General features: G+C 42.8%; 1 protein-coding gene across 2 annotated transcripts in view; it reads right to left on the bottom strand.

Moving 5' to 3' along the window:
• Positions 1-219: 219 nt before the first annotated feature.
• The window catches only part of MRPL32 (mitochondrial ribosomal protein L32), a 75,464-nt gene continuing 51,721 nt past the window's right edge, over positions 220-23,962 (bottom strand). The window contains exon 3 of one of the 2 annotated variants that reach the window (XM_069215994.1): positions 220-649. In XM_069215994.1, the coding sequence (XP_069072095.1) occupies positions 395-649 (255 nt within the window). In that variant the 3' untranslated portion in view covers positions 220-394. The remainder of the gene's footprint in view (positions 650-23,962) is intronic. The other variant, XM_069215997.1, reaches the window with a different exon arrangement.

Here is a 23,962-nt window from a genome sequence, read left to right as displayed (position 1 = left end):
TTACTGAAAACTAAATAGTGAGGCTGAACTTCAGAAAGAGGAAACCTTGAGAGACAAGGGTTACTAGGCGAAATTAAAAAAAAACAGGAGAACTGTGCCTAAGTATTGTAGCCGACCAAAGTTATTTTTATGGTGATGTGATCATATAAAACGTAGCATCTTTGACATCACTGCAGCAGGTATATTTAGTTTAGCAACCATTTCTCCCATAGAATCAAAAACTTATGGAAGGCTTTATTGAAAGAAGAAAAAAAAAAAAAAAGTTTAATATTTGGGAAGACCCCTTTTTATGTGATATTACACCACCAAATAAACACAATAATTTGCAGTGTTCAGAGTTGGTCATGAACAGAGCTCTTTTGTCATTGTCCTATGAATATTTATTGTATGCATGTCAATTTAATGGGAACCACGCAGGGCGCTTCCGGTTTCTTTCAATGATCCTCTTTCCTTCATCACTTTCTGTGGGCTTCTCTCCTTCATAGAGGACTGCTGTCTCTACAGTGGCCACATTGAAGTGCCCACCTTCCTTCAATCGAATCTCCTCTTTGATCTTGGCAGTCTCTTTAAGCACTTTCTCATAGCAAAATCCACATAGGACGTGCTTCTGTTTGAGATGACCACATTCAGGGCAAACATCTATATTGGTCTAAAAAGGCAAATAAAAATGTATAAAAACAATGAAGCATTTGCTAAATAGAAAGCATTTAACACAAAAGAAAGCAAGACAGTCTAATAATAATCGGTAACATCAATGGTTGTACAAGTTCAATTTAATGCATTTAAGGACAGGATTCAATTTAAGTTAATGTACCATTGCATACAGTTACAAATATACCACCACCAGTTTGTGGATAAAAGATATGTATTACCTGTACGATATTGCAGAAAGAACTATTTAGTTTCTAAGCATTGCTAGCTTCCATTGCTACGGAACCAGATCTTACAATATCCAAGTTCAAAGTACCTGTGCATGGTACAGATTCTGAAAATCTAAACATTTGCTGATTTGCAGATCGAACAAGTCTCATCTGCTGAATAATAAATCTGGTAAACAAATTAATGTGTTGGAGCCTATAACCACTTTTACCAGTACAATAAGATATCGTCCACATAATGTACGCACAGGTTAATCATGTACTTATCTTGAATTTTATCTGTTCCGTCACATAGAATAAACTGTGGTACAAAGTAGTTTCAGGGGTTTGCTTGAAGCATAACAGCCCGCAAGTAAATGCATTCTTGGCTATGGAGTTGGCTCTGGGGACCCAGAGTCAGGTTTGCAAAGCCCATGTTGATGTTTCTTGTCCTCCTGTTTTCACTAAGAGGTTTTAACTTGTTCATTCTTTGGAACAGGAAATATATGTAGGGTGAGCGGTTTCCAAAAGTAGTAGCAAATGTTCACCCATAGAAGTATTATTTGAAAGGATGCAAATTTACTACTTTTTAGAATTCACAAACATTGGCAATAGTACGCTGGGAAAGCTGCACGAGTCAAGTACCAGGCATACTACTAGCAGTTAGTCACCCAAAAGGATGGGACGAGTAACCCCACTGGCTCCGCACAGCATTCCAAACCATAATTTGTTTGCCCACTCTGTCACTCTTGACAGAGGGCCTGCTTTAAGGTTTGGCAGAGGAAGTAAAGACAGACATGGTGACAGAGGGTTTTAGGTTCTCCACTCTACCTTTAATCTGTCCACCAAATGTAAAGATGCACACCAGCTCAACAGACATGTCAATATATTGGCAGGGATCATTATCATGGCAGTTCAGGTCAATGTAGGAAACGTTTGGCAGATAGCTTCATGAATCATGAAGGTTGTTCATCAAACTTTTTCAAAGTTTTTTTATTTTTCAAAAACACACTCCCAAAGCAGGGGATTGTCTTTAAGAGGGAAAAAAAAAAAGATAATGAGTCGCCACACCATGGGAGCTTTCTCCCAAGGTGCGTGAGTCACAGTTTCTCTCTCTCTTTTTTTTTTTTGTTACTATTCCTCACTGTTAGGATATACCTGGAGGTGAGGGACTGTAAAAAAGCTACCCAAACTGTCTGCTCTAAATAGGGCAGACGGTCGGACGGCTTACATCAGATAGCACCTCTTTGGGCTGTCATAGGGAGTTTTAATGATGCAGTAAATTTTGCTTACTCAACGTAAAACTTGTGGGCTGCCAAACTCAAAATCAAGTGGGTGGGAAGGGTACTCCACCGCTGTTGCAATGGAGTACCTGTCCACCAAACTGTAAATCAGCCCCAGAAGCCCACCTAAGGCAAATCAGTACTGACCATGCTCCTCGCTGGAACAGTCCATATTGAACCATGGTCATCTCACCCAATCACTCTTTGGCCCATTGTTTTAGGTTGGAAAATTTGAGATTCACATCCCCTGAATCTCACCCCTGCTAGTCAGTTTCAGACTGAAACAGTCTGCCAAATAAATGGGACCTCAGGGGGGTGAGGGGAAGAGATCCCACTTTCATTGTATGGAACTTGAGTTCTATTTATCTACTGTGTAATGAAACACCAGAGAATTGGCACAGTTGTTGAGTTGGGTCAATGTTTTCAGTGAGGATGGTGACTGGCTCATGCTGGCAATGACCCACTATCCCAAGTCTCTCTCTTTGAATGGCACAAAGCTTTTCCCGTAAAATGATGGCTGTGTCTTGAGCATTTGGGAATGTAAAGGGGGGGGGTAGACTGTTTCAACCTTCGAATGTCATGAAAACTAATACCACTGCATTCAGTGATAAAACTTATCATTGGGCAGCAAACTTCAGTTCACCTTGAGGTGTGGACCACATTAGGTGTAATGCCCTGGATTGGGGGAAACTGCCTCTCCCAGGATGACTTCTATCTAAATTGTGCTTTCATTACTCTGGCAGAGCCAGGCAAGCGATTCGGGGTTGGCACAGGACAATTTTTACAATATCCAGCCATGTCTCGCATAGCGCATGATAAATGGACCGGATACTCAGTGGGGTCTCAGAAGTTGCGAGTCCTGTTGGGCCCAGGATCACAGAGGGACCTTGTTTCCCGAATTTATGCGCCCTTGAAGGGTGATAGGCAAGCCAACATTTCCAAGTCCTGTCATAATTGGGACATAGACCTGGATACCCCTTTGACTGATGGGGAGTGGCAGAGAGCTTGTGCACAGGTATGTGAGACAGCAAGCAACACTAGGTTTAAACTCAAGCAATTCTACTACCTTCACAGAGCGCATTTGACTTCTCAGCGCTGGAGTCCTACTTATCCTACCTTCACAGCTGATTGCATACAATGCAGAGTATCTGTCGCCAGATTTACCCACATTATGTGGGACTGCCGAATGTTGCAGTCATATTGGCCCAAGGTAGTTTAGTCGGATGCCCGGATAACAAGTATCCGATTGGTTCTGTCAATCAAAAACTGCCTTCTAGGCCTCCTGCTCCTCCCTAGGGAGGGAAAAAAGATGGGTTAAAGTTTGCTCTCCTGGCCCTGGTCCTGGCCAGACCCCGGATAGCCATTCACTCGGCGCGGGCAACACCCCGACCCACGATAAATGGTAAACAGACTTACTGGAATGGGCCATCACGGAGGGAGTGCGTATCCGAACAGTCTTGGTACATGGGACAAGATGGTTAACTCTATATGAGGCGACCACGGAGCAGGGACAGATAACTGTTGCAGATGTCTCCTCCCACACCTCCCCCCTACTGACTGTGACCAGGGCTGAAGTGGGTAGATAGGTGACTCACGCCCCACTGAAGCTATATATGCCTGCTGGAGTCAAGGAGATAGCATGTGCTATGATAGAATGGGGAAGGTGGCGGTGGCGCTGCGTTACCTGAAGGCCCTGTATTGGTGTGGGTGGTGACAGATGTCTTGGTTTCCCTGTGGGGGCCTCTCCATCCTGGCTGGGACTCCTGAATCCCCTCAATTGATCGACATGATATGTTTATTTATCCTATGCCACAGGCTTCCCGTTCCCTGCCTAGCAATTGAATGAAAGACTGAATAATTTGGGTCCTGAAGGTGCAACAGGAGGAATGAGTTGCAGTGCAAGAGCAGAAAACACTCCAGAGAGAGGTAGACCATTGGATATACTCAGATTAAAGTTAGAATTAAATGAGAGGATACGTGGACATGTGGACACAGTTTATTTAGCCATTTACACCAAGGATGAGTTGAGATTTGTGTGCAAAAATGTTAGGAAATGTGCAGGTTAAGCTTACGTCAGACTAGCTAAACTAGCCCAGAGATACAATGTTGATCTGGAGAAATCTAAACCCTTGAAGAGAAAGAGTAGACTTTACTATTGAGGATATATTTAAACAGGAGACCTCCTAGAATGAGATTGCAAACTAGAGAATTGTTCACTTGCATTCAGATATGGGGAGCTTTAGACAAGTGGAAAGGAAGATGGGCAACAAAAAGAGATCATAAGAAAACGAGAACAGATTTGCCTCCAGCAAGAGCAAATCAAAGTGAGGGAAATGTGAAGAGGCTTCCCATGAGATAAATTCCAGGTGGTGGATATGTTCGCGTACCTTGGAGTAGGAGTGATATTTTGTCCTTCACATATTATTACCCGAAATTGAGAGAGAAACCAGTGGAGTGGTGTTGGACCTGGCTTTTTGACAGGGACATCCCCAAACTTTTTGCCTCCTTCCTCCTATTTTTTCTGACCTGTTGTTGTTGGCTTTTGACCTCTGAGCACTTTACCACTGCTAACCAGTGCTAAAGTGCATATGCTCTCTGTGTAAATTGTACTATTGATTGGTTTATCCATGATTGACTATTTAATTTACCTGTAAGTCCCTAGTAGAGTGCACTACATGTGCCTAGGGCATGTAGATTAAATGCTACTAGTGGGCCTGCAGCACTGGTTGTGCCACCCACCTCAGTAGCCCCTTAACCTTGTCTCAGGCCTGCCATTGCAAGGCCTGTGTGTGCAGTTTCACTGCCACTTCGACTTGGCATTTAAAAGTACTTGCCAAGCCTAGAACTCCCCTTTTTCTACATATAAGTCATCCCTAATGTGTGCCCTAGGTAACCCCTAGAGCAGGGTGCTGTGTAGGTAAAAGGCAGGACATGTACCTGTGTAGTTATATGTCCTGGTAGGGTAAAACTCCTAAATTCGTTTTTACACTACTGTGAGGCCTGCTCCCTTCATAGGCTAACATTGGGGCTGCCCTCATACACTGTTGAAGTGGCAGCTGCTGATCTGAAAGGAGCAGGAAGGTCATATTTAGTATGGCCAGAATGGTAATACAAAATCCTGCTGACTGGTGAAGTCGGATTTAATATTACTATTCTAGAAATGCCACTTTTAGAAAGTGAGCATTTCTTTGCACTAAAATCTTGTTGTGCCCTTCAATCCACGTCTGGCTAGGTTTAGTTGACAGCTCCTTGTGCATTCACTCAGACACACCCCAAACACAGGGTACTCAGCCTCACTTGCATACATCTGCATTTTGAATGGGTCTTCCTGGGCTGGGAGGGTGGAGGGCCTGCCCTCACACAAAGGACTCCCACACCCCCTACTGGGACTCTGGCAGACAGGATTGAGCTGAAAGGGAACTTGGTGCATTTCTTAGAGACTCTTTGAAGTCACCCCCACTTCAAAGGCACAACTTAGTATAAAACAGGGCCTCTGCCCTACCTCATCAGACACTTGCTGGAGAAGAAACCTGAACCAGAAACTACATCCTGCCAAGAAGAACTGCCTGGCTGCTCAAAGGACTCACCTGTCTGCTTTCTCCAAAGGACTGCTGTCTTGCTGTTGCCCTGCTGCCTTGCTGAACTCTTGTCTGGCTGTGAAAGTGCTCTCCAAGGGCTTGGATAGAGCTTGCCTCCTGTTCCTTGAAGTCTCAGGACCAAAAAGACTTCTTCCTTTCACGTGGAAGCTCCGTGCGCCGAAAATTTTGACGCACAGCTTGTTTCGCGGCGAGAAAAACGCCGCACACCGACGCTGATCAACGCGACGCCCTCGGGACGATCGAGACTTCGACGCACAACCTCGCAAGGACAAAGCCGCCCGACTTCCAAGGAGAAATCGACGCGACGCCTACCGTGAGTGCGAAACTTTGACGCACGGCCTCGCAAGGACAACGCCGCCCGACTTCCAAGGAGAAATCGACGCGACGCCTGCCGTGAGACCAAAATTTCGACGCACGGCCTCGCAAGGACAACGCCGCCCGACTTCCAAGGAGAAATCGACGCGACGCCTACCGTGAGATCGAAACTTCGACGCGCAGCCCCGCAGAACGACGCGCAGCCGGAAAATAAGCAGGAGAATCCACGCACAGACCCGGGACATCTGGTAATCCTCGCGATCCACAAAAAGAGACTGTCTGCGCGCCGGAAAACGATGCCCGACTTCCCCGCGTGGAAAAGAACGACGCAAGTCTGTGTGTGCTGAGCGGAAATCGACACACACACCCCTTTTTCCACGCATCTCTTCTCCTGTGGCCCTCTGAGGAGATTTCCCACCAGAAACCAGGTACTCTGTGCTTGAAAGACACTTTATTGTTTTTTAAAGACTTAAAGACACTTAATATCACTTTTCAGTGATATCTTTACAAATTCGTATTGCAACTTTGATCGTTTTGACCTACAATTACCCAGATAAATATTCTATATTTTTCTAAACACTGTGTGGTGTATTTTTGTGGTGTTATACTATGGTGTTGTATGATTTATTGCACAAATGCTTTACACATTGCCTTCTAAGTTAAGCCTGACTGCTCGTGCCAAGCTACCGGAGGGTGAGCACAGGCTGATTTTGGATTGTGTGTGACTTACCCTGACTAGAGTGAGGGTTCTTGCTTGGACAGAGGGCAACCTAACTGCCAACCAAAAACCCCATTTCTAACAAGTGGTATAAACAAAAAGAAAGATCTGTGAAGCTTTGAAAATGCCTGTGGGAAGACTTGAATACATTGCTTGACACTGTGGTTCCAAGCGGTTTAAGGACTGGGTGTAAGGTTGATATTGATTGGCCTGACAGTGAGTCTCCAAAAGATTCAGTGACAAATGCATCATCTGAAAAGGTGAGGAAATGTATCAGAAAGTGACTGGCCTTTTGAAAAACAAGTTGTCCCCTAAATACATTGATTGGCTGAGGTCTGACAGAACGACTCAGGAATCTAAAGAGTTGATACAGTCCTATTATGAGAGATTGTTGTATGCTTTCTAGCATTTCAGTTGTACTGAAGCTAAAGAAACAAATTATATGGGTCATTTTGTGTTCAGATTTGTGCAGGGATTGAAGCCAGACATTAGTTGTACCCGGAGACAAATGGTCAAATGTGAAAGGTGTGCCAGTATTCCAAGTGCCCTCAATGATTCCCGAAGAAAGGGGAATCTGGTGAGAGCAACAGTGATACAGGTAAACCAGTAGCTTGGTGATCAAACATAAAGAGTTCCTAGTCAAATGTATGCAGCACCTGAATGGACATACTTTGCTGCAAATGACTGCGAGAAGGAATTTACAACATTTTATTTTAACAATACATATTCAGTTGAGCATTCTTGAATTTGTTCTTGTGGTAGAACTGGATTTTGAAATTGCATTGTCACTTGATTAACCGAGACATTATACGATGGATGTGTTTATTTGTGATTTTTGATCTGTGCATTTATTAGAGGCATTTGAACTTTTATTAGAGGCTTTTTGAACATTTGCTAGAGAAAACTTGATGAACTTTCTAGAAGATCAATAAGATGTTTGCAACTAACGTTTGAACTTTACTGAAGAAAATAACGTTTTTAGGTCTCATCTTGGGTATTTAAAGGCATTGCCAGGGTATTTTTTTTAGTGGAGCTATAAAGCATTCCCCATCCTCTGCAGGAAGGCTAAAGAGGAGAAAAAAAGCCTATGAGAAGGGAAGCGTAATTTTGTTGGATTGTTAGAGCACACACCACGCTTGTGTGTGCTTTTTTTCCCCCTATTTTCTGATCCCAGTTGGATCCCAAAAACTTTTTTTAAAAGCAATTGCTCAAAAGCAGAGAAGCAGTTTAGCAGGATGGGTGGGGATTGGTGCACTAGAGATAGGAAACAAACTCACCAACCGGTGAAAAGCCACTTTCATTTAAGAGCTAGACCTATTGGTTTACCCACCAAAAGGCCAGATGTGCCTCCCAAAAACCCTTGTGTACCATGCTTGCAAATTTGGGTGTTAATTCGTACTTGTTCAGTGGAGTATTTTTTGGAGTCAGCTTAATTTTATTTATGGACTAATGTCCCTTTTTTTATTTTTATTAATAGGTAGGGATAATTACCTCTCCATATTTAAACAAGACTCTGCTTGGATGCTTGAGACTGTCTGCATGTTTTTTAAAACCAAACCAACTGATGCAAGTTTGAAAGGTTTAAACTGTCAGTTTCCACCACAAAAGTACTATAGATAAAGGTCTGCATGGGTTATACACCTCTCATCTGGCAGTCGGAGTTCCAGGGCCCAAGTCAGTTAGCTAAAGCAGGGCCTTTCGTAGGATGATATCTTTCAGAGTTTGTTAAAAATGGCTTTGTAGGGAAATAGAACACACACCATCTGGCACTATCTATCGTGTGCGATACCATACCATCAATAAACAGGGCAGCTTTTTTTGTAAAATCAAAGTATATGCAGGGCTCCCAAAAAGTGCAGGCCTAAGAAATAATGACCCCTGTGCGAAAAACACATTAAATTGAAAGAAAAATAACTGCATGATGGTTTTAAACTGATCTCATGATATTGGTACAGATGGACTTTGAAATCTCAATGGTGGTGGATTTTAGGATCACCCTCACCCTCACTTAACATGAATCTGCCATCTAACTGAAAAAGAATGTGTCATGTACATGGGAGCCTTCGGAGCACTGGGTTTAACCTGTAACATGAATTTATTTATAAAAGGTGACCAGATCAGTGTTAAATCTCTATGGGTTATGTGCAAGAGAGATTGTGCTTGTGTGTAGGGTAATCAGACAGATTATAAGCATGTCTCACAGCTCATACATGTGACAGGAAAATCCATTTGATATCTATGATTTAGTCCAGAGCTGAGGATGACCGTGCAATGCTGATACATTCTCACATCCTTTAGTATGACTTTTCACCGGAAATGCCTTATATGGCCTTACAGCTGAAGTCCTGGAACACTACCTCATGGGAAGCACTTCGCTGAGTGATATCTGTTATCGGGAATGCCCAGACAGCGATTTACTGTTAGCCGGGTGGGTGACTTCATTTGGAATCTCCTTTAACTCACTTTCCCCCTTCAGAAATACAAATACGGTGGAGCAATTGCACGTAGCACTCATTGTCAGAGGCTAGGTGCAGCTTTAGTAAGGGGCTTGGGGAAGACACCAGCAGCTAGGAAGTAGTATGGAAGGAGTAGGAACAGTGCAGCTAATTCAGAGATAACCAGGCGATTGAGCAAGGGAGCAAGCCAGGATGATAATTAACTGAAGCCAGGTACAATAAGCCATTATGTCTTGAAATGGCACTGTGCATGGAGAAGTTAAAAGATATGATAGAGTTTAAAGATATGAGATAGCGTGCTTGCACTCACAGAGCATCACCCCATTGTGGCAGCTCCAACTGGAGCACAACAGTTGGTCTTTTCTGGCTTGGGAGGAGGTGGGAGGGAGGACTGCTGCAATAAAAGGAAAGCAGCTACAGGCCTGAAGTACGAGCAGAAAAAAAATATATATATAGTCCCCCCCACAAACAGATAAACACAACAAAGTATAATGATACGGTACTTGCTCCATGCTCCTAGGAGGGAAAAAAAGAGAAAGGAAGGACAAAGAGGCAGGACTGACCACAAGCAAGTAAAGATTTTTAAAGGACACTGAAATAAAGAAATTAAAAGCAAGGGAATGACTTTAAGCCCACAATAGAAGTATACTAAAGTAAAGTATTTGCTGCCGCAATTGTATCTTTACATTTTGTATTTTGATTTAAAATGTTCTGGTCTGAAATTAGAGAATTCATGGAGTCCAATAGAAACAACAGTAGTTAGTATAAGTACATATGTGTAGGATTGTTGGCTGTGACAGGCATAATGATTCTATTATTGCTCACTGGATTAAGTTTATGAACAATTAGTGATTCAGAGAAAGTTAAATCTATAAGTGCTCAGAGTTCTACAAGCCTAATGGTAGGCAAAATGTCCTTGTTCAATGAGAAAGATTTGCATACAGAAGGTTCCTGAGGTGATTTATATATTATAACTTATTAAGCAAGTATGTAAATACCATGGAAGTTAAAGACTGCTATGTCTGCACCCATCTGCCTTCATCAGTTGGTGAGGGAATCACATATCATAGTATTCCATTGACATATGTAATTTTCTGTAGTTTGTTGCCATTTGTAAGAGCAAGAATACTTCCAGTATTATTATTATTCAAATTAATCATCCCAATCATGAAACACCTGAGCAGCACTGCTAAAAGGCGAAAACACAGTGGGAGGTTTCTTTGAACCTACATTGACATTTGGAACGGTCTATGCCCATAGAAACAATATGACCTGTATTCTTACACCATTAGAAAAGGAATTCTTTGGACAAGTTGAAGGCTGAAGAAGAGCAATGAAAGCTAAGGTTGAGAAAGCAGTAGTGCTACACAGTTGGGGTAGGGAAGAGGGAATTCATCAGCAGAAAGTCAAGGATCCATTCCCTTAGACTGGCAACATGTAGGGAAGCTGTGTGTATAAATAGGCCTAAACCAAAGACAGACACAAAATTGGTAGGGACTAGTGAATGTAGACATGTGTTTTAGCTTAAAAGTGTTTGGACTTTTAAGTTGAATGGACAAGACCGCGCACACCAGGTGTTAATTTCACCTGTGGGAAAAATGCTTATTATAAACTACCCAAAGGATGGTATGGAACTTGTTATCTAGGCGTAGTCTTTCCAAAGATTTATCATGTGGAGAATTTCAATGATCCTGTTTAGGATGAGAAACGAAACACCAGAGTTAAGAGAGGCACCAGTGCTTCAGAAATAGGAGACATTTTCGGTGCCATAATTCCATCTGGGTAATTTCTGCATTGAGGTATTTCGAGTTGTGACAGCCGTTACTTCAGGGCTAGACTCATATCACAGTCAATCTTGGGTTAATCCCACTGCTCACAAATCCATCAGCGCGCCGCAGGATGCCACCTGGAATCTCCTGGAGACTTGATTTCACCAAAGGAAATGTGATTCTTCATATCAATCGAGATATAAGTTGTACCCTTAAGCAGTTGCTCAACTCGCTTCAGTTCTCACTCAAAATTAATTGGTGCTACCTACAAAAACACTGTGTCCTGATGATGACCCGTAGTTGATTGAATCTTTAGGATGGGTTGAAACGTCAATATGAATTTGATGTCGACTACTTTTATAAATGGAAAAGTGGCTTCTAGACACCTGGATTGAAGGAGTCATTTTGAAGACCACTTTGATTATTTTTAGCCACATTTTTGTAAATATTGTGCATAACGCTGGTGCACTCTATTATTACACTTGAATCACTCTCACTGCACCGCTAATTTAGGAGCGCCTTGATAGAATAAATGTAATGTGTTCCGATTCTGAACCAACACTAAATTATATATGCAATAAACTGTGCGATTAACAATATAGTCGGGTTGAGAAATTGATAAAATACTGCAGTGGAAGTTAAGGGCCACAGTTCCCCCTTGAGGACCAAGACTTTTTGTAATATAGTTTTATACCCAGGTCCAAGGGTTACTGGGTTTGCCCCCTTTTTTTCCCCCATGTGTGTCTTTAAGTGTCAGCAGAATGGACTCTGCAAAGAGTGTGTAGTGGGAGTACATGCAGGAATAAGTCTGCTATAAGAACGGGCTTCCTGTGCCATGGCCAGAAGCATTTAAGGTTGGAGAGCTGTGCACTCTTTCATCTCAGTTGTTTACTTTGGCGTAAGCAAACAGGCTGCATTAAAGGGAAGAGAAACCCACGTTCATAACACGTCTTTGACGTCATGTAAGCAAACAATGGTGCTGGAATTCAGACTTTGGTGTCACTGTGGAGGGGGCAAGGACCACACACAGGGGCTACCTCCCCTCTAATGGGAGTGAGGTAAAAACAACAGACCCGCAGAGCTCTTGGTCCCCAAGACAGACCCATTAGACATGGTTATTTACAGATTCTGCAGGACTCTCTTGATGCAGAAGTTCACCCATGCCTCAGTAATTTGCATGTCTCTGTATGCCATATGGAAATTACTGCAAATTTCATGGATATCCCGGGGACCTGCTGGCCTGATTTAAACGTGTTGTGTTGCATTTCACTCTTAGTGGTGTACTTCAATCACCAGGACTGTTCTTGTGGTACCTCCCAGATCCCAAAATGTACGTACTTTCCTCAAGCTTTATCTTCAGCCTGCCCTTGCTGCTTTTCAGCAGCAGTTGGCTGGCAGAGTCTAGGCCTGCCTCCTGTTCAGCCCATCATAGCCTTCTTATTCAACTCTGCAAACCCATGCTACATACATATGCCATGCAGGTGGCGAGCTGGAGAGTAGTGAGGATCAAGCTGCTGAGGTTAATTACAGTGGTGTTTATGTGGAACCTACGAGGAAGCAGGGAAGCAATTAACAGGGGCGGTCTTTAAGGAGCTGGAGTCCCGTGATCCACAAGGAAGACTTATCTCCCTACCTGCATGCCGCATGACTCTCCAGCCCATCAGTCGCTTGCATGTTGCCTGGCTGTTCAGCAGTATCTAGGATTATTCCCTCCTGATGCACATACACACAGGACCACTCAGACATCCAAGGGGATTCCCCCCCTCCCCCCCCTTCCTTCAGGATCCTCAGAAAGTCCACCCTTTTTGGTCCCTAAGAGAAGGCAATGAGACAGAACCACAAGCTCTGGAGACAATCCAAAAATGTCACAAAAATAAAGTGGTCCTCCACTCTCCAGACAGTGCTTCATCCACTGTGTGGTTGCACCCTCACCCTATGAGCCTTCTGCTTCTTATATATCTTTCTACATGTAAAAATGAATGTAGAGTTATAGAAGCTGGAGCCTACCCAATCGAAAGATGCTACATTTCCCCTCTACCACGAAAAGGCACTTTCAAGGACCAACCAACTGGCTGTGCAACCCACACTGTTTGCCTGTCATCACTGAGAGGAATTAGATCGGAGTGTAAAACTGGGGATAGGGAGGGAGGTGTTACTTTGGTGGTTTCTTCATTCTGTTAAATAGCAACTGCTGGGATAACTTCAGCATCACAGAGCCCACAGAGTGCCACTGGGGAAAGAAACTCAGGGAATTATAGGCCAGGTGGGAAGCATCAATTGTACTGACTATTTGTATAGTACGCCTGCTGCTTCCCTATTATTAGCCTATCGTTGCGACCAACTTAACAGATCCCATTTTTTAAATATTCTGAACCATTTAATTCAACTCTGCAAGCCCATGTTTCATTCAAATCTGTGCAGGTGGGGGAGCTGGGAAGTGGAGAGGATCAGACTGCTTAAGTAAACTACAGGGGTGTTTATGTGGAGCATACGAGAAGGTGGGGAAGCAATTAACAAGGGAGGGTGGCTTGGAGTATGCGGTCATTATTGGGTACTTAGTGTGTGCACTAAATTAAAGATGAAGGGTTGCAAGTAGCAAGTTCTGCATCACAGCTTGGGTTAACACAGTCAGTTAGTCAGTAAATTCTTTATTCGGCTACTTAAAGTCATAAAAGTGCACAACATCCAACAATATAAAATTCATAAATAACGTACACATATTTTATTAGTAGCATAAAAGCCCTTCTAATAATATAATATAAAGAATATAAAGCCTATCACAATTAAGAATAATAAAAATCAGTTCTCTCCACCCAGCTTTTTTGCACTCTAAGAGCTCCGGATGGAAAACTCGCCACACCATGATATATTGGTGGGCTCGAGAGCATCTGCAAGTGTACCAGGGCAGGTCTTACCTGTACAAACTGTCTCCTTTTAAGCAATGGTAGTATAAAACTTTGCCGTAAAATGCAATAATGACCACAAAAATATAAAATGTAAACAATCCTGTGGAAAAAAGTCGTCACATGTACAGGGGCCCAGATCCTCTGCCCTGCAAAAACCTGTGGGGAAGGCAAAGAGCCAATGAATTAGGTTAAACCTAATCTTGTGAGCAGAAACTGCTGCTGCGCAGTAAGAGGAAACAAGAGGAAATGTAAGATAAAATTCTAAAGTTATATCAGTCTTTAGCAGCATATGTGCTCTCAATTACTATTTCATACTTTCACTCACCTCCCTCTCAGCCATTGTATAATCATAAGAAGAGCTTCTTGAGACTTCTTAGATCTTTCTTCACTATAGCCCTCTGACTCCCAAAAAGCTCTGGGCGCCCCAGAGAATTTAGGGTGGTCTTTACGTACATGAGCCACGGGATGCATTTTTTCCCCTTCCAGGGACAAACAGTGTCTATCACTGCCTGGTTTAGTTCTAGTTAAGGGTTAACCCAGATAACAAGCCTTCTCATAACAGGAGCCAGGGGCACCAGTTCTGTAATGTAGCCCAACCCAACTTCTTTATGTAGGATGTAGGAAGCTGTTCCCTGGGGAACTGCAAGTAATCTGTGAAAAAAGCCATTTTCCACTCTCTGCAAATCGTTGGAATTCTTATATACCCGTACATCACTCCTATTAATGGCCATAGGGATGCAATAGACTGATAAACCTTCAACAAGGCCTGACATGGCGTAGCCCCATTCTTTGCAAAGTCAAAAATAGCTTCTACAGCTCTGGAAAAGATGTTATGCTTAGCCTTCCTTTGCAGGACCCACAACCCCTACTCATCAAAAAGCACTCCCAAATAGATAAAGTAAGTTGCTCTAGATAATTCCATCTCGCCCGAAAGAATTTATGTTGTACTTTCTTAGCTGGCCACACTACCATAGTATGCAACTTGGAATAAAGTTCCAGATCCCCTATAAAAGTAACAAATGCATTAATCAGACATTGAAGCCTCACAGACTTCCTCACCATCAACACCACATCATCTGCGTACATAAGTGCGGGGATGGAATTAGAACCAGCCTGTGGAATATCCCAACATGGTGTGCATAAAGTGGGCCCCACGTGATTAATATAGAGGGTAAATAACGAAAGGGCTAATACACTCCCTTGCATCGCCCGTTTGAACTTTCACCCAGTCAGTAAGACTGCTATTCGTATTGTACCTAACCGAGGCCCATATCTCCCTATTAATCTCCATTAGAAGATTTAATATATTCCTGTCAGTACCCAAATTTCTAAGCAACCCTCAAAGTTTCAGCTTATTCACTCTGTTAAAAGCTAATGTGAAGTCCATGAATACCAAATATATTTTACCCCTCTTAACTAAAGTATACTTCCCAATAATTAACTATAAATATTTACATTGATAAATCACCCCCCTCCCTGCTCTAAACCCATATTGGAGGCTAGAAAGAAGGTGATTATGCTTTAACCACTCATTTACTCAGCCCAGCACAAACTTCCACAGGATTTTTACAAGTGGAATCTATCAGCGATATAGGCCGATAACAATGAGGTTCTGCTGTAGATCCCTTTTTAAATATTGGCACTACGTTAGATCCAGACCAAGCTGGAATAAGGCCAGCAGACCACATTACGTTAAAGACTCTCATTAATATTTTTCACAAAACACATTTTATACCTCGTAAACATCTGCAGACATACCGTCCGGGCCAGGAGCTTTATTACTCGACATAGAAAGTATTGCATCATACACCTCCTTCTCCTCAATCGCTAGCGAGAAGAACTCCCTAGATAGCGCCTGTTAGTACTGAAGCTCTCTTCCACACTAGTTTCATTCAGAACTGTGTGACGGGGGAAGAATATGGAAGGAAAAGGGAGCCAAGTACATACAGTTCCTTTTTGATGTGATTGACTCAGAAGTTCGACATCACTCAGCCAGGTCCAAAGGGTTGTGGGCTTGGTAAAGGTAGTTTGGGTTGCTTTTAGAGATGGGACAAAGGACCCATTAAAATAAGACTTCTTCTTATGGGGCAGCAGAACAGTTGAGGCCCGGACAGCATAAGCTGCCTTCTAGAGGGGAATAGTGCTGGGGATGATGAATTTCTAAGCTGCTGCCTTCTGGAGGGGCATAGTGCGGAGGATGATGAATTTCTGTTCTTTTTCTGTAAGAGGCGCCTATGTTCACTGTACAAACTGGGTAGCCGAGATTTGGAAGGTCATCCATCCATGCCTGCAGGCCATCCAAAGAACATGCAGAAACATTAGAAAAAGGATGTTTGCTGTAGAATTTATAAGCACCATCTATGTATGAAAGCATCTATGCATGGAGGTGCTTGCCAAAGGCCATAGCACTGTACGTCGACAAAGGCCAGTAAAGTCAACAGGTGAATTGAGAGGTAGCTTGTTTGTGGATCGTCACTGCATTATGATGTAGTGTTTTTAAAGTGTTTTTAAGGAGGTGCATCTTCACCTGAATTGGAGCAGGGCTGGGGTGGTCGGCTAGATACTGCAACATTGTTCCAGGTACTGGAACCATAGACGGCAAAGGCCTGTTGCCTAGTTGTTTTCGGCAAAGGCCTGTTGCCTAGTTTTTTAGAGAAAAGGACCACAAAGTACATTTCATGTATGTTTACCGATAACATCCAAAAAATGGTCTAACAGATTTTTATCTCCGGGTGTATTCCACTGGGATAGCGGCGCATAGAAACAATACATCAGGATTACGCAAGCACTCTGTACTGGCGACACGTGGCCTTTACAGTTCAAGATTCATGACTTTTTTCCAAATACCAAAGCAGTCAAAGAGCTTGACAAAACTGACCTTTCCCTTCAAAAATGACTCAATCAGTGCGTGCTGCGATTGTGAGCGCCAAACATCTGTTTTGCACTGTGTGCAGTTGGGGACTTCGAAATAGGTTTTCCTTACTACTTCGAAATGGATTGCAGTCACATCACAGGGACCCAATGTATAACTGTCACACAGCAAGAGCGCTTGATCAGCAGCCTCGAGGCAAAGAGTTCAGTCGTCACTCAGTATTCAGGGAACCCGGCTTCCCTCAATCGTATTTCATTATTATCATAAATAAATCAACGTCCTTTATCGCATTGCCTCTATAATACATTTCAAATGTAACTTAGGGATGAGCAATGATGGGTGTTTCATTCTGAGCAGCTTTAGAGTGATTTCAAAAGATTCCCCAGGTAAAAAGGACACAGGTGCCCACCGCTAGGACGGTTGTCTTATTAAAAACATACGCATAGTTCAGCGAGTCATCAAAAGGTCTTGGTGCACTGCTTCTCAAACACCCACGATTTTTTTTAACCTGAAGAATTACATAGTTAAGTGTAAAGCCTGCAAAGAACGTCGACATCTTGGCTTACAACCAGGGATGGGATGGTGAATAAATGTAATAGTCCAGCCAGAGTTCTCCACATAAAAAAAATAACTTTTCTGCATCTGCCACATAATCCATAATTTGCTGAATAATTTGCAGATTTTATCAACATTTGCTTCTATTTTAAACGGATCAAAAGCTGCTAGTGCATGTGAGGTGCAATCCTGCATTTTAAACTGATCCCTTTCAACAATCAACTTGATTCCGATATCTAAAGAGGAGAAAAGTTTAACCAGATGGTGCTAATGCACACCTTTGATCGATCTGTGGAGAAGGGTTTTAGCTTTGTACTACGAAATAAAAACTGAAGATAGTGATTATACTAATTCCATCTTATTTATTTATTTATTTTTTTGTTTCACTGTTAACGAAAATTCATGCACTCAGAGACGAGGATGACAAAGGTGTATTTTTTGTTCCCCCATCAGGACTCTTCGCACCTTGGAGCGATCACAAACACTTTGAATCTCTTTTCAAGTCCTATGTCGTGAATTCTGAATCACCTCGCGTCTCCTGCATTATTTACACAATACTCTTCACAAAGCCATTTTTAATAGACAAAAGAGCTGCACATTTTCTATTTGCTACACTTCTTTTCACACTTTAGGCCGACTACGAGTTAGTGTATTTCGACATGCAAGTAAACTCCTGTTTATGCACAGCTCGAAATTATGAGTGTGGCTTTATTTAAAGAATCCGATATTTATCAGATGTGTTAAATAACTCAACCTTTGTTAAATTTTGGCAGGTCAAAGCCGCATAAATTCAACAGGGGAAAAACCACACGGTATTTATCTTATCAGGAGGATTTGGGTGAATTAAAAAACACAATCTGCATATTATTCACCACAAACTTGAAATAGACGCTAATTAGAGCACCCGATAAAAAATGCCCCCCCCCCCCGGTATTGTTATTTATCAAGTGCATTAAATAGCTTTTATACTCGTAATCAGGCCCTTAGTCTTTTTGGTATACCTTTGATGAGTTTTTTTTTTTTTTTTTTTTAAATAAAACAGTTCTCAGACTTTAGTTTCAGTTACATTTTAATCACAGATTCTTGTACGACTACAGCGGATCAACTAACATTTTAATAAAATCATCAACAAAAATTAGCCTAGTGCATTAGTGGTGTTTATTACACTACTCACTACCTTGAAGCACGTTCCACATTGTGGCTATAAGCCAGTGGTTCCCAACCTGTGGTCCGGGGGACCCCTGGGGGTCTGCAAAGCCTCCTAAGGGGGTCCGCGACTGCTTAGAAAATTAAATAATATTAAGTGATTAGGTCCACAGCTTTCAGTAATGACTCAGTAGGGGGTCCTTGGATTCCAATAAGGACTCAATGGGGGTCCCCGGGTTCCAGTAAAGATAAAGTGGGGGTCCACAGAAGTGAAAAGGTTGGGAACCACTGCTATAAGCACTTTTTGTGTAGCGAAGTGTGTATCAATATAATAACCAGGGGCAACTCCTCCATTAGGGTGGAAGAGCATTGCACTCCCCCCCGGCCAGAAGCGGCAGCTGCAAAACCTTTAAAAGAAAACAATAATAAAGTTAATTATCGTTTTCTTTTAAAGGGGCGGAGACACGGAGGGTGAAGAGCAGTTAGGGGGGGGGGGGGTGCACAGCACTCCCCCTCACTGCACATGTATGTTTGGTCTTGGGCCGGACAAACACATATGCGTAGTGTGCTCTCTCCACAGGCTCACGGTCTGCCTGGGAGCACCCTGGATGGGCACCTACAGCTAATCCGGGCACTGCTCCGAGGCCCTGGACTGACCGCTGGGAGCCTGTGCCTGCCTGCAGCAGAGGAGCGGCACAGTGTAGGAGCTGAGAGGTCAAGTGTTTTTTAATTTTTATTTAATAAATGCAATGTTATCCCCGCCATCCTCGCCCTTCTGCACCGCCCGCTACTGATAATAACAATGGTATGTCAGATTCACATGTAGCATTTCATTCTCCTTTGCGTTAAAAGTACGTTGATATGGGCTAGTAGTTGCATGCAACCTTTTGAGGTTTCCTTGCCCAGATCTATAATCGATATTGACTGGTTAACATTTTAATTGACAGCAGTGTTTTTAACATCAAGTTACTACAAAGTTTGGCTAAGTTACAGTTATATTTTCTTTTGCTATGTTCCCATTTTACCCCTCGAGTTTCCTTAGCACTTTGTCATTGATTATAAAGAATATTGATCACCACTTTGAATGCAGAATGCGGACCGCTATCTGAGAATATACCAATGGGTCAGTTTCGAGGGTGATGGCAGGAGATAAGTGAACGGAGAGGAGTAGCTACCTACTTCTACAAGCATAAGAAATATTTGAAATCATTATTTAAGCAGAAAAATAATATTGTGTCTGAGGCCCTGAAATGTATTTTTAACATGCAAAACAGTACCGTTTATATTGCTGTGGGCATTATATAAGCTTCTGTGTTAGTGGTGTTCTGTTGTCACTAACGTGTTTATGATGTTCATTTATTTATCCCTCTAATTTTACGGCATCACTCATGTTCCTGTCACATATTAGCTTTCCAAACTTTTTCAAAAAGTTCAGTCTGTTTTGATTTAGAGAATAAAAAACTTCCTACAATATTTTTGTGTGCTCACTTCAGTCTTTTAAAACACACAAATTAGAATAAAGCTGCTATTCTGTAGATTACCAGGACTGAAAGATCTTTCCTTCGATCTGATATTAGTCAAAGCGAATATCAAAAAACACTACCTTCATGAGAAATGCACCAGCTTTCCTTTGTACTATGTAGCATGTACCTTCATTAATGTCACAGACATCCCATTTATCACTAAATACTGGTTATGGTTTGAAAATGGCCTTCCATCTCCTCAAGAATGACAGAATCTCTGCTACTTTCCCTTACCACGGAATATGTGTCAAGGGGGGGGAAACTGTCAAGATAGCAGTATGAAAGCATTCATTTAAAGCTCCATTTAGCCTCTTTAAAAAAATCCCAAAACATCCTATGGAAAATGACTTCATACACAACCTTTACGCAGAACTAAGAAGAGGATGTGATGATTGATGTTGAGCAAGCAGGACGTCAGGGATGGATACAATGAACACAGAGGGCCACAAGAGCTGGAAAATACTGGTGAATGGTGGAGATAGTGGCAAGCCCAGACTGCTATACAAACCCTTGCATGGCTCCTGAGCACTATGGTCAGAAATTCAGCACAATGCTGGGAACGGTAAGAAGACAGGGATACAGACTTGAGCCAGCACTGTGGCACCTGTGGGGTCCTTTTCACTACTGCACTATGCATACAACCTGGCACCTGGCTAAGGTGGTAAAGATTAAAGCTTGCACCATTTACTATCCTTAGCATGCTGTTGTAATTTGCCATCTTGGTACACTGGTGACGAGGACGGGATAAGGACGCAGAGTGGCACTAGTCATCCCATGGAGAAATTGATGTTTTGATGAAGTTTGCATGATGTGAAGCTACAGGGCGGTACAGTCACGTAGTACATCGCCAATTTGTGAAAGGGAAACGAGGAAGCTAAATGTGGAGGAGCAGTAAGTCCATAGTAGGACGTAATTTGCAAATCAGAGATATAATTCTGTCCGAAACGCATCGCAATTTCCATGCTATCTTTTCAACTTCTAACAGCTACAGAAACGGACATCCACCTCACACATGCACGTTGTCAGTGGCCATCTTGGGTGTAAACCATTCTCTGCAGTATGTGGTCCATCGGTTGGAGAGAATAAACGAGTACCGCTCTGGCAGCCATTTTGGAAGCAGATTTCCAATCTAGGCATGCGTTTTCAGAAATCACACTGTATAAATCACCACCGTCAAGGATTGGGCTGAAGACAATAGGTTAAAAAAGTAATGTTTGTTCATTTAAAAACAAAGTACATTTTATGAGCACAACAGGATGAATTTACATCTTATCGGTTTCTGCCTTAAATCACAACATCTGTAAAAACAACTGATGATGGACAGAATGCAGAACAAATCAAACATTCACCCCCAGTCTCGGATGTGTGTTAAATTCTTCAGTTTTTTTTGCTTGCCATGCCATTCTAGTTTGGACCCAGCCATATGCAAAACTGTCTTGACCCTGCTTCCCAAACTGCCAGGTCAGGTCCTACCTGGACCAGAAACATACATACTGGGAACGGTTTTGGGGGTATCACCCCTCTTCAGCCAGGCTAGCTTGAATCTGGTGGTGTAGCAAGCACGGGACCTACGTCTGGGCATACCTTTTCCCCACTTAGGGCGGGAAATGTAAAAACAACAGATGATAGATGAAGGGTGATACCCTGAAACTGTTCCCAGGGTGCTTGTTTCCGGTCCAGGGAGAATCAGGCTTGGCAGTTCGGGCTGGACTGTTCCCAGTGGGTACAGGGTCAAGACTGATTTGCATATGGCTGGGACCAAACTGGGGTGACATGGTGAGCAAAAGAATTGATGGATTAAACTCAGATCTGTGACTGGGGGTGAATGCTTGATTGGTTCCGCATTCCGTCCATCATTTGTTTGTTTGTTTGTTTGCTTTAATCACAGTATCGTTGCATTTGGAGGACAATTGTATAGACAAATACAAGAGTCAGCAATTGGCACCTGCTATGGCCCAATACGCAAATTTATTTGTGGGCTTGTGGGAGAAGCAGGTGGCCCGGGCTGAGGAAAATTAAACATGGGCCACCAACCCTGCTTTATGGGTACACTACATAGATGATCTAGTCATAGGTAGAAGAATAACCAGGAATCAGCAGAAGATTATGTAGTTACTCTCTATAGCAACTTACTTAATTTACACTTCACTAGCCACATTAGCAGCAAAGAAGTATTGTTCTTAGATCTCATGGTGTACGCAAACAGAAACCAGCTGCAGGCCTCGCTTTATAAAGCCAATAGCAGGAAATTCCTTGTTCTATGGGGAAAGCCATTATCCACCCAGCCTCAAAAATAGAATCTCGTAAGGGGAGCTTTTGTGCATTAAACACAATTACTTGAGTGAGGCAGATTTTGCAGCAGCGGAGGCCGAGATGCTGGACAGATTTAAAACAAGAGAGTATCCCCAATCAGTTCTTGAGAATACAAAAGATAAAGCCCCAAAATGGTCATGTCAGGAACTCTTGGCGGACAATAAAAAAAAAAAAAAAAATGAATTGGAAGGGAATCAAGTTAGAATGATCACTGGTTTTTCTGCAGACTCATCTGGATTTACAGCATCCTAAAGAGCAACGGGCAGATCTTACAAGCTGATAACATAGTCAAGGATAAGATTCCTGCTCAGCCATTTGTAACACATTGGAGAACCACTTTTGAGGGACTAGCCAGTTCACAGTCATTTCTCCAATAAAGAAAACTAATGAGAGAAAGTAGAGAGTTTAAGAAGTATGAGGTACCTTGACATAATAGTAAAGGTAGAATCAAACACTTGTTAAATTGTAATTCTGACCACACTGTGTACTGCCTGGTATTTCCTTGCAACAAAGGGTACATTGGTAGAACCACAGGGAGAGGCGGAGATCAGAGGAGTCTGGTCTCTGGTAGAGTCCGTGCTCCATATCACTCTTTTGGAGCTCAGGGTGATCAGATTGGCATTGAAGACATTCCTTCCCTCTCTCAAAGGGAAAGTGGTGCAGGTGTTCACGGAGAACACCACTGCCATGTGGTACTGCAACAGACAAGGCAGGGTGGGGTTGTGGACCTTTTGTCAGGAGGCTGTCTGCCTCTGGACATGGCTGGAACATCAGGGCATATCCCTGGTGGTTTAACATCTGGCGGTCTCTCTGAACCTCAGAGCGAACAAACTCAGCCATCAGTGCCTGGTCGCTTATGAATGGCATGTTCAGCTGGAAGTGGCGCAAGGTCTCTTTAAGCAGAGGGGAGAGCCTTGGTTAGATCGGTTTGCCTCTGCATAGAATGTGCAATGGCAGCTGTTTTGCATGTTGGAGTTTCCTAGGCGTCACTCGCTCGGCAACACTTTTTGTCATGATTGAAAGTTGGGCCTCCTTTACACCTTTCTGCCTATACCACTTCTGCCCAGAGTTCTGAAGAAGATCAAGAACAACCAGGCCCAAGTCATTCTTGTAGCTCTAGACTGGGCGTGGAGAGTGTGGTATCCAGAGCTATCGAGCATGGCTTTTGGTCCTCTGAACAGACTGCCCCTTTGGGAGTGTCGCGTGGGCTCTCATTATCCTAAATGAGACTACTGGATTTCTAGGCAGCAGGATCGATAACGGTGTAGGGGACTGAGTCTGACCCACTTGTAACGAACTCTGTCACCCTAAATCCGGGTTTTGCTCCGGCTAACTAGCAGTGCCTCATTTCTCCCAGGGGGAAGAAATGATTAGGCAGCCGAGCGCATGACATCTTTGGAACTCCTCAGGGAAGTCGTGGTCACTCAGATCCAAACCAACTCTCTAATTTACAATATGGTCTCATATACAAATGACAAAGACAGTATAAGTTTTATATAATGTTTTAATAAAACGACTGAATTTTAGATAATAAGGCATAAACATAAACATAAGAACAAAGCTATCATATTGCCTAACAGTTTCTACTCTCCCTCTGCTTGTTCTATTTAGAGCACAGCATGTTAAGCTTCTAGCTTGCCTTTCTGAATC

This window comes from Pleurodeles waltl, chromosome 2_1 (assembly GCF_031143425.1).
Source record: "Pleurodeles waltl isolate 20211129_DDA chromosome 2_1, aPleWal1.hap1.20221129, whole genome shotgun sequence".
NCBI lineage: Eukaryota > Metazoa > Chordata > Amphibia > Caudata > Salamandridae > Pleurodeles > Pleurodeles waltl.
The sequence above is the reverse complement of the archived record's forward strand: the minus strand, read 5'-3'. Positions and strand labels throughout refer to the sequence as shown.